This window comes from Lotus japonicus, chromosome 6, assembly GCF_012489685.1.
Source record: "Lotus japonicus ecotype B-129 chromosome 6, LjGifu_v1.2".
Classification (NCBI taxonomy): domain Eukaryota; kingdom Viridiplantae; phylum Streptophyta; class Magnoliopsida; order Fabales; family Fabaceae; genus Lotus; species Lotus japonicus.
In genome coordinates, this window is record NC_080046.1 from 12,690,167 (window position 1) to 12,700,550 (window position 10,384).

The 10,384-nt window shown below is 36.9% G+C and overlaps 1 protein-coding gene and 1 long non-coding RNA gene across 4 annotated transcripts; both read right to left on the bottom strand.

Moving 5' to 3' along the window:
- Positions 1-4,837: 4,837 nt before the first annotated feature.
- On the bottom strand, positions 4,838-8,979 carry LOC130724369 (wall-associated receptor kinase-like 20). 2 transcript variants are annotated; one of them, XM_057575576.1, is made up of 4 exons: positions 8,078-8,979; positions 7,915-7,974; positions 5,989-6,440; positions 4,838-5,617 (listed from the first exon to the last, which is right to left on the bottom strand). In XM_057575576.1, the coding sequence occupies exons 1-4, from the start codon at positions 8,904-8,906 to the stop codon at positions 5,006-5,008; spliced, it is 1,953 nt and encodes a 650-aa protein (XP_057431559.1). In that variant the 5' UTR covers positions 8,907-8,979; the 3' UTR covers positions 4,838-5,005. The 2 variants fall into 2 exon arrangements, with proteins under 2 accessions (XP_057431559.1, XP_057431558.1); XM_057575575.1 differs by having other exon boundaries at positions 7,915-7,977; positions 8,078-8,977.
- Positions 8,980-9,313: 334 nt separating this feature from the next.
- Positions 9,314-10,108, bottom strand: LOC130726411 (uncharacterized). Of its 2 annotated transcripts, none has more exons than XR_009014826.1 (3): positions 9,894-10,108; positions 9,572-9,734; positions 9,314-9,482 (listed from the first exon to the last, which is right to left on the bottom strand). It is a non-coding gene; the product is annotated as an uncharacterized LOC130726411 (long non-coding RNA). The 2 variants fall into 2 exon arrangements; XR_009014825.1 differs by having other exon boundaries at positions 9,572-9,739.
- Positions 10,109-10,384: the final 276 nt, after the last annotated feature.

The window sequence follows — 10,384 nt, forward strand, 5'->3', positions numbered from 1 at the left end:
ACTATATATTAATTAAAAGGAAAAAAAAAGAATAAGATTATGAAAAGGAAAAAAAAAAACTAAGCTAATTGTAAAACCCACGACAGCACCCACCCCACCCATTACATATTCCTAATTCTAAAAAGTTAAAACCTATTTTACATACCCCTGTACAAGACATCTCTCACTCTCTCTCTTTCATTTTCGTTTTTTTCTCTCGCCTGTAAAGAACACATTGCCTCCTTTCTTTTAAATTGTTTCGTTTCCATTCTAAACCAAATCAAGATGTCAACCATGAAGATAAATTTACTCTTGCAAACGTGGAAGCCATAGCGTGGAAGCCATTAAATTAACTTTTGAAGTTAGGGTTTGTGCTCTAAAGAAGGAGATGACCCCACTCATGCATTATTGGTCTTGTGATTTTATTGAGGTATACTCATAACCTATAGTTAATACTATACCATATGTTAGAATTAAGTGGGATTACTTTAGGGCTTTGGGTATATAATTGAGGATTTCGTAGTTGCTCACGGATAGTATGACATAATATAATTATTGGTAACAGGTTGAAATTTATGGGTGTTCAAATTCACCGACTAGAGGCTCATTCAATTACCGTGGAGTTGTTGAGAGCAGTCGTATTGATTCCTCATACTGTGAGTGATTTTCCAATCACTGTGGCTTATTTTTAATAATTATATAACTGATGATTTGATTATTCTATCATATTGCCTATTTATTTAAATTGGGGAAACATGCTTTTCAATTCTTGAATTCTCTTAAAGCTGATTTTATGAAGTTGAGTTGAGTTTCCTTATGAACTGACATGAGAAAATAATTTAGATTGGTTTGATTTTGGAACTTATGTGAAACTCAGATTGTGAACTTGGAAAGTTGATTTTGAGACTGTTGACGAGACTTGAACTGGTTTGAGAAAATAATTTTGGGGATCCTTGATAAAACCATGTAGCCATTAACAGAGGTAACGACCTAGGTGCACCTAGCTAGATTGATTCCGGGAGGAGAGGGTTATCCATTAGATGGAGCCGCCAGTGCATGGAGAGGGCTATCAACGAGATGTAGCTTCCCCCGATGATACAATACGACACCTGATATGAGACTGACATGAGAAATGAGGGTTATCCGTTAGATGAAGCTGCCCCTATCAGAGAGGTCATCCCTTAGGAGGAGAGGGCTATCAACGAGATGAAGCCGCCTTACGGTTCTACATGTGTGACCCTATTAAATTATATTTCTGATTTTGAAATGCTTTCATATGATTGAAATGATTTTTATTCAGTTTCATTGAAATTGTTATTTATAAACTTGGCAGTTTGATCATCTCTTATTTGAAATGGTTCTTAATTATTTTATTAATATTATATATATTATACACTCTGAACTGATAGTGAAAAACTCGTGCTTCGAATGTTTCCCATTTCCTGTTCATGGTGGTTGTTAAATCCTCACTAAGTCATTGTGACTCACCCTTTTATTATTTTATCCACAGATTCTTCTTCAGCTGAGTAGCAAGTTGTTCCTGAATTCATATTTCTTTTGATTCTAGTTATCTGCAGCTATAGGAAGTCGTAGGTGAATTTAGTTTGGGGTTGACATTATCGTTTTATTTTTAAAATTTGACGCTGAGCTGGTTTTGTACCTTTTTATTGAAATTTTGAATTTGGATAACATTATTTAGAAGGTTATGTTATTTTGAGATTGTTGAAAATACAGAGGAGACAACTCTGTCTTTTTTTTATATAAATTTATGCGGACATATTTATCATTGAGAATTGGTTATAAAATGGTTTATGTGGAAGAGGCTTGCCGGACTTAGGGTGATAGTCCGTGCGTCGGTTGCGGCTAGGGAATTTGGGTCGTGACAGGTACCTACCTATTAGTGTGCATTGCAAAGGCTACCTACGTATTTTCTCCTTTTGCCTTGGTACATCTACAATAACTTCTTCTTGATTTATTTTACCTTTACCTTTACTTTATCATCGAACTTAATTTTTTTCCAAAGGTAACTTTAATACCTTCAACTTGTTTCATGATGTTAAAGGTGGATCTCTTTGCTCAATTCTACCATTAAAATGGGACCGATACCGATTCAATCTAAATTTATGACCTTCTTCTAGAAACCGACGGTGACCCATAAAACACCATTTTCCACCATGCTTTAGTCTACAAGGGTCTGCATCGAAGTTACATACTAGGCAAGCAAGACTAGTGAATGTGTTCCACCCAGATAAACTACAAAGCGCAGGAAGATCATTTATTGTACACATCAAAGTTGCACGCATTGTAAACATTTCATTCTTTGAAGAATCGAACATTTGCACACCGTGATGCCACAATTCCTGCAACTCTTTGATGAGAGGTTGTAAGTAAACATTTATATCATTATCCGATGCTTCTTTTCTAAGAATGATCATGGAGAGGATGAATGAGGTTTGCTTCATGCACTCCCAAGGAGGGCAATTGTATGAGATAAGAATTATCGGCCAAATGCTATGGGAAGTATGCTTAAAAGGGATGAAACCATCACCAGATATACCAAGCCATACATTTCGAGGATCTACGACAAAATCCCCATAAAGTGAGTCAAATGTTTTCCAAACCTCAGAATCTCTAGGGTGCCTCATCAACCCATCTTAGGTACCCTTCGATGCATGTCATATCATAGACGCAGCACTCTTAGAAGACATATATAGTCTCTACAATCTTGGCTTTAATGGAAAGTATCTCATGATCTTTGCTGGCTTCTTTTTCTTATCATCCTTCCACCTAGATGCGTTGCATCTTCTACATTTTTCCAAGTTTTCATTATCATTACCCCAGTATAACATGCAGTCTCTTGGACATGCATGTATCTTGGTATAATTAAGACCAAGCTTGTTGATGATTTTCTTGGCCTCGTAGAATGAAGAAGGAATCTTTTCATCTTCAAACGCATCTTTCAACAATTCTAGAACCATGGTCATTGCTTTGTCGGTCATTCCACACAAGCACTTTATGTGATACAGTTTAACTAGAAATGAAAACTTTGAATATTTTGTTCATCCTTCATATAATTCTAGATTATTGTCTTTCAACAACTCATACAACTCTGCATTATCTTCATCATGAGTCTCCTTATTCCCTTCGTTCGAATCAGAAGATGCACCAATATCATTAAGATTCTGACCAACAAACCCAAATGCATCATTGGTCATGTTTTCCATTGGATTTTGCGGCTGCGAAGTATCTTGTGCGATTTGCAGGCTTCCAGAAACCTGAAACTCAACTCCATGTGACTCTTCACCATGCCAATTCCACACTATGTAATTTTTTGAGAAAGGTCTACAAGTCAGGTGTTCTCTAACTGCATCCTTTGTTAGCCACTTGTCCAACCACATTTTGAGCACGAACAAACTAGTTTATAACCCTCACAGCCCTCAATAAACTTATGCTCAAATGCAAAGTCCAAAAATATGGTTAGTCCATCAGCATACTTAGTCGTATTTCGCGGTTTTCTAATCCATGATGTATCAATTGGCATGACTGTCCATAAAATTGGTAAAGGTAAAAGTAAGTCGAGTGTGTCCATAACTACACACTCATAACTCAAGATACAAAATAAACTATCATGTTACTATATGGGATAGAGCTAAGTACATAAAATGCATAACTTTAGATAAGAACAGGGATATTAAGCCACAAAACATTATTTTTCTCTGAAGGTAAGGAATCTAAAGATTTCATAACTTTTTCCAATGATTAAAGATCCTTAAACCAAGCTAAGCTCTCTTTTATACACTTCTCTCTTCATCATTCTAAAGCAAGGAATGAAGTAGCTCGTATAGCAAGAAGGAAGGGTATAGGAAATGCAATGAACTTCATCGTAATAGATAGATCATAATTTAATGCGTCGAACGACGCGAAAAATCCAGACCCGGAAAGGAGAAGGGTCGGTGGTGGGCATTTGGGAAAGTCGGGCCGATCTTCTCTTTGTTCCATCCAATCCCTTCTTTCTTTTAACTAATATCCCGTCTTCCCCGCTCTTCTCTTTGATTCCGCAAAGAGGATATTTCTTTCCAGTTCCAGCAAATTTGGGATTAGGGTCTCGTACATTCAAAATCATTGAAGATGTGAAGTTTTTTTCATGAGTTAGTTTATAGCCTAGTTTTCTTGATTCTTACAAAGATTTATATAGAACATTGGAAAGAGCAACTGTGAAAACCGAACAGGAACAAAAAATTCAAATAGCTAACTATGAAAACCGACAATCACAAATTAGGGGAAAAAGCATGAAATATCCAGAAAATCGGTGTGGAAATTCAGAAAACGAAAACCGGTGAGGAAATTCAGGGAACGAAAACATAACTAATGCAAAGGGATTTACCTGAAGAAGAAGAGACCTTAATACATCTCATTGACAGTGGCAAGAAGAGGAAATCAGGATCCCCTTGAGCGATGAATGGCGATCAACAGTGATCGATGATCGATGAACGATGTGCGATGAATGGCGATGAACGAGAGTCAGCAATTGCGATGAACGAGAGTTAGAGATTGAGATGAAATAGGGTTTGGTGAGGGTGAGAGTGAATGTGTGAGTGATGAGTGAGAGTGAACGCGTGAGTGATGAGTGAGAGTGAGAGTGATGAACGCGTGATGCGTGAAAGTAAGAGAGTGAGAGTAAAATAAAATAAAATAAAAATATTATTATTTATTTTATGGCAGTTAAACCGCCGTTAACTTGTTTCAAATTACAACGGCCAAAACTAACCGACGTAACTCACATAAATTGTGGCGGTTTTCAGAACCGCTGTAAGTTAACCGCAACAATTGTACGGCTTTTTTGTAGTGAAGGATAGCATTTACCATTCAAATTTCCAAATCATATTTCTTCTCATCCAGTAAAAAATATACATTTACAAAATAAGAGCCTAAAAACTCTAGATTCAGCTCCACAACAATAAACACAATCACAAGCTCAAAGAAAATTATTTGAACACCATTAGACGAGTATTAACATACAAACAAACTACTTCTCCACCTCATTCGCCGTGGCAATACTAATGATATACTCAATCTCCTCTGCTACCTCTTTCATTGAAGGTCGGTTTTGTCTCTTCTCTTCCAAGCACCCCAATGCTAGAAACGCCAATGCCTTCATGGTCTCCAACTCCATAAGAGTAGCTCTATCCTTCAACACAGGATCAATGACCTCCATCAACTTCTCCTGCTCCACCATTCTCTGCACATAAATTGCCAAGTTTACATCATCCGCTTCCCTGTTAAAATCTATCGCCTTCTGAGCTGTCAAAAGCTCAAGTAAAACCACCCCAAAGCTATAAACATCACTCTTATCAGTCAATTGGTAGTTTCTGTAATACTCAGGATCAAGGTACCCGAGGGTCCCCTGAGCACAAGTGGAGATATGACTCATATCAGTCTGAGCCAGCCTCGATAACCCAAAATCTGAAACCTTGGCACTGTGCTTCATGTCTAGCAGAATGTTGCTGGACTTAACATCTCTGTGGTATATTGGGGGAACAGCCATGAAGTGAAGGTAAGCAAGCCCTTCAGCTGTGTCACGAGCAATGGAAAGGCGGTGAATCCACGTTATTAAAGCACGACCTTTGGGAATTAGACCCTGCAAGCACGAGCATAATCAGAAAAGTTAGATAAAGGATGAAAATTTAACACAATAAGTCCTGATTGGTAGATATACAAATATGGTGTGATATTCATCTGACATATGCAATTCTTAACAACCACTAACATTAGCGGCGTTAAAAACTACCGCTAAGACACATGGGATGAATGCCAACCAAAATTATATATATGTAACATTTTACTAATCAAATCTAACATACTAGTAGGAAAAGACAACATATATATACAAATTTTATGAAATCAAAAAATAACATTCGAGTGCTATACTATTAAGAAAATTATCCATTTAAGATTAGTATCCAATTAATATTAGTATCCAATTTTAGCACTACTTAGATCTGTCCCTACCTGCAAGTGATCAAGAAGTGTCCCATTTTCTATGAACTCATAAACCATGATGGGTTGCTCCAATTCCACGCAGCAACCAAGAAGACCGACGAGGTTGCGGTGGTTGACTTGGCTCAAGATACGAACCTCATTGAGGATTTGGTCAGTGCCTTTGGCGTTTCCGAGCTTAGCACACTTGATAGCCACGACGGTGCCATCGTTGAGAATGCCCTTGTACACTTCGCCGTAGCCGCCAATGCCAAGAAGACGGTCGCCGGAGAAGTCATTGGTGGCTTTCTTGATCTCTCTGCCAGTGAAAAGCTTGGCGGCTCTGCCCCCGCCTCCGGCATTCAGAATTCCTTCACGCTCTCTAGCTATGCGCTCTTGTGCTTCTTTTATGCGTTTGTGGCGTTTGAAGAGCAGGATGGCAATGGTGGCAAGGATGAGTGCTCCTCCAATCCCGCATGTTAACCCTGAACATGGTTACAAACTTGCAATCAAAGTCAACAAAAAAGAGACCAATGTATAGAATTCTAATCACGAATGAAAATTTTTCATTAAAGAAAGATATAAAGAAGTGATTTTCCATTTACTAGACTTCCTCCATTTCAAAATAACTTTTCAACATAAGAAGAAACGCACATATTAGGATATTAGGAAATGAAATTAATATTATTAACTTTTAAGTGGGTGGACAGTTATTTTATAGAGAAAATAGGAGATGCACTGACAGTGTAAACTTGTTTTACACATGCACCCAATTGATTTCCACCACATCAGCAATTTATTAATTTACTAATTAAAATTAAAAAGATTTATAACTACTTAGTCTTATGTGGCATAATGTGATTGGACGTCAGTGTAAAACTTCTTTACACTGACGGTGCATATCCATTAATCTCTATTTTATAATCGGATACCAGCACATTATTATAACCAAATCTTTCTACATAAATCCTTTTAATTTGTGATTGCTTGGTTTTCAGAATCAATTTTATTTGTGCTTGCTTGCCCCGATTTCAAGTCAAACAACAATATATTTTTCACTTTCAAGAAACAACAATTTCTTTTTCAAACAAAAGGCCAAACAAAAATGTATAACATGTTTCTTCGTTTGTCAATTTTTCAAGTTTTTAAAATTGATTATGTGATAAATAAATTTGATTCTGAAAAAAAAAATCTTTTATTTTATGAATTTAATGGAAATACACCGTTAGTGTGGAAATATTTTTTACACAGACAACCACAACCAATGATAGGCCAAATTAGAAAATAAGCATTTAATTTAATTAAAATAAAAAAGATCATAAATGCATTTGAATATGTGTTATTCAGTTATTGAACGTCTGTGTAAAAATATGTTACACTAACAGTGCACAATCATTAAACTCTTATTTTATAGGTTGATTTTCTTTTAGATATACATAATCACAATTTACAAATATCTAATATCTTACACATTAAAGATAGGTACATTACTCCGGTACCCTTTTAAAATGGGAGGTTTGAAATTCTTTAGTAAGTCATTTAGAGTTTTTTTTTTTTGTATAAACATTCGTAACCGGTCATCCGTTAGATGCCACCGGATTTGGGATTTAGAGTTTAGATGATTAATTGCAAATTATAAAGATTTATTATAAAACAAAAGTTCATGAAAAATTAAGCTGCTGATAAAAAGAAAAGGAAAAAGTAAGCTCAAAAGATATGAAACTCCTTCATTTTTATATGGGTACTAGAAGAAAAAAAAATTGAAAATTAAGTTTTATCAATATAAAAATTAAAGTTTCTAAATATTATTTTTGATCCTATATACACTTTTAAGTTTTAAATATTAACTTTTCCCCAATTAATTCTACAAAAACAAATAGAACTTTATTTTTAGGTACCACAAAAACAGATAGAACTTGAATCACATCATAAAAAAGAGAAATCTTCAGAGTGAAATACCTGCTATTAGAGCTGCTTTGTTAGTTGAGTCATCACAACCATCAGGACTCTGGCAAGTAACTTCTGCAAGAAAAGTCAAACCCAAACACCAAAATTATTCAAACTTCCCAACAATCTTTCTTTTTTCCAGATAAAACCAAAATGAAAAGTCCATGATTCTTACTTTTGGCGCACACCCCTTGAATAGGGTCCCACACAAGCCCACTATTACAGAAACACCTCTTGATCCCGTTCACAGAGGAAGAGTCTGGCCCACAAGTCGACGTGGCAGCATCACAATCCACCTGGGACCCACAAACCGTTTCCTTAGGCGAGACCCACTGAATTTCCAACCCGGGTCGGGGCCACCTGTTCGCGGGTAAACCCGGGTCGAGATTCACGAAACTGGAGTAGGCTCTGCAACCCGAGTCCCTGACCCGGATCTGGTATGAGTTGCTGGACCCGCCGGTGCGGTAGGTGCAGCAGAGGGGACCGGATTGACACGCGGCGGCGGAAGCGGTGGCGTTGATGTAGGCGTGGCAGGCGCTGGCGGAGGAGCAGTTGAGCGGCGACTGGAGCAGCGTGAGGGTGCAGTTGAGGTAGACAATGGTGTTGGAGCTTGTGATGTTGAACGGGAGCGTGTTGTTCAGGTGGATACCTTCGTGGACCTTGTCTGTGGAGACGCACGTGCCGGGCACGAGGGAAGCGGGTTGGATCACGAAGCGTTGGGTTCTCGGGTTGATGGACTCGATTGGGTAGGAGGTGTTTACCGTGTCGAACATCAGAGTTCCTGAGGAGGTGGCGCACCGGATTTTGTATAGTGGGTCGCCGCATGTGGCGGCGGTGGAGAGTGGGAATGGTACGGTGGTGTTGCCGCATGGAGGGCATGGGGTGGCTGCGGATTTTGCGGGAGAGGCGCATGTTAGCAGCTGCAAGAGTAGCGCCGCCGTGATAAGGAGGAGTTTCGCCGTGGACTCCATCACGGGTGGGAGAGCAGGGGGTTGCATTTGCATGCTGAGTTCAGTGAGTTGTTGTTTACATGTGTGCACGTAATGAATGGTGGCATTGTTTTATTATATAGTGCTCTCTATGACTATATTGCTATATATGTTTGACTACCCTATGGGATTTCGATGGCTACTTTTATCTGGTACTAGTGTAGTGGCCCGTGCCATGCACGGGAGATTTTTCAAAAAAAATTAAAATTATTTTTGAACTAATTATGATATATTTATAATGCTTACTTAGCTTCTACCTGGGACATAGCTAATCAATATATATTTAACCATTTATTTTCAAACATCATATAAATATTACAGTTGCGAACAAAATATATTTCAGATCAGAACTTAGGTTATAACAAAATATCTTGAATACAGCATATGACAACCATCTCATATCTAAGAGTTCTTACATCTAAACATAAGTTTTATCATGTCAATTATATTCCAAAAATTAAATAGCTATCTCTTTCATCAGCCACCATTCAAATCACATTTGCAAAAAAATCAACAATTATATCACATCTTTTTGAAGAATGTTGCCAGCATATAAACATATCCCAATTCCAAGCCGTGAGCAACCATGTCCTAAACACAAAAATAACAGTATAATTAACACTCTAAATGATCAATAATATACATTATAACTTTGTAGTTTAAAAATATAGACTACTAACCAACTTGATGAATTTAATGCTTATTACATTCCTTCAAAATGATGAGAGGTCCTTGTGTGTAACAGGCTTTGTATTAGCTAGGAAATTGTGGCCTTCGTTAGCTTCCTTTTCCATGGTGCTTTTTGCATCTGATAGGAACTCCTATACCGGGTCTCTGACCATTCTATTCTATATTTGAATTTTAAAAAAAAATAAAATAAAATAATGCATTATAATATAAAGAACAAATTAAAATTTCCAAGAATATAATATAATCAAGTTCATGAATATAATTTTTTTATGAAGTTCAAGAATATTTAGAAATATAGAAATTGGTGTTTACCTGATTAATCAATTATAGAGTATCAAAAACCTCATTGTACACAACATTTTTGGTCGATTTAGACATCTTTCCTTCTTCATCTAAGCTTAAAATCTTCAAACCCTTCTTTGTTTTTACTCTAGACACAGCCACATATAGTTGGCCATGTGTAAAAACTGGTTTAGGAAGAAAGAGACCAACATTCGATAAAGATTGCCCTTGGCTTTTATTTATGGTCATCGCAAAACATACAGATAACACGTATAGTAAGAACGTATTTAAATTATGATATTACTTTTTTTTTATACCAAAAGCACAGTGGTCTAGAAAGGGATTGAGCTGGTAGCTAAATTTGAGTCGGTATTGAAACACCACCAATTTATCTTTCCGCTGAATTAGAACATATAGCTAGCAAACTGTTATCCAAACATGCTCTACAACAACTGATTCAACATTCATTTTTAAGGTCTAAAGTGCAATATGGAACAACATAATGAATTCAATAACACACA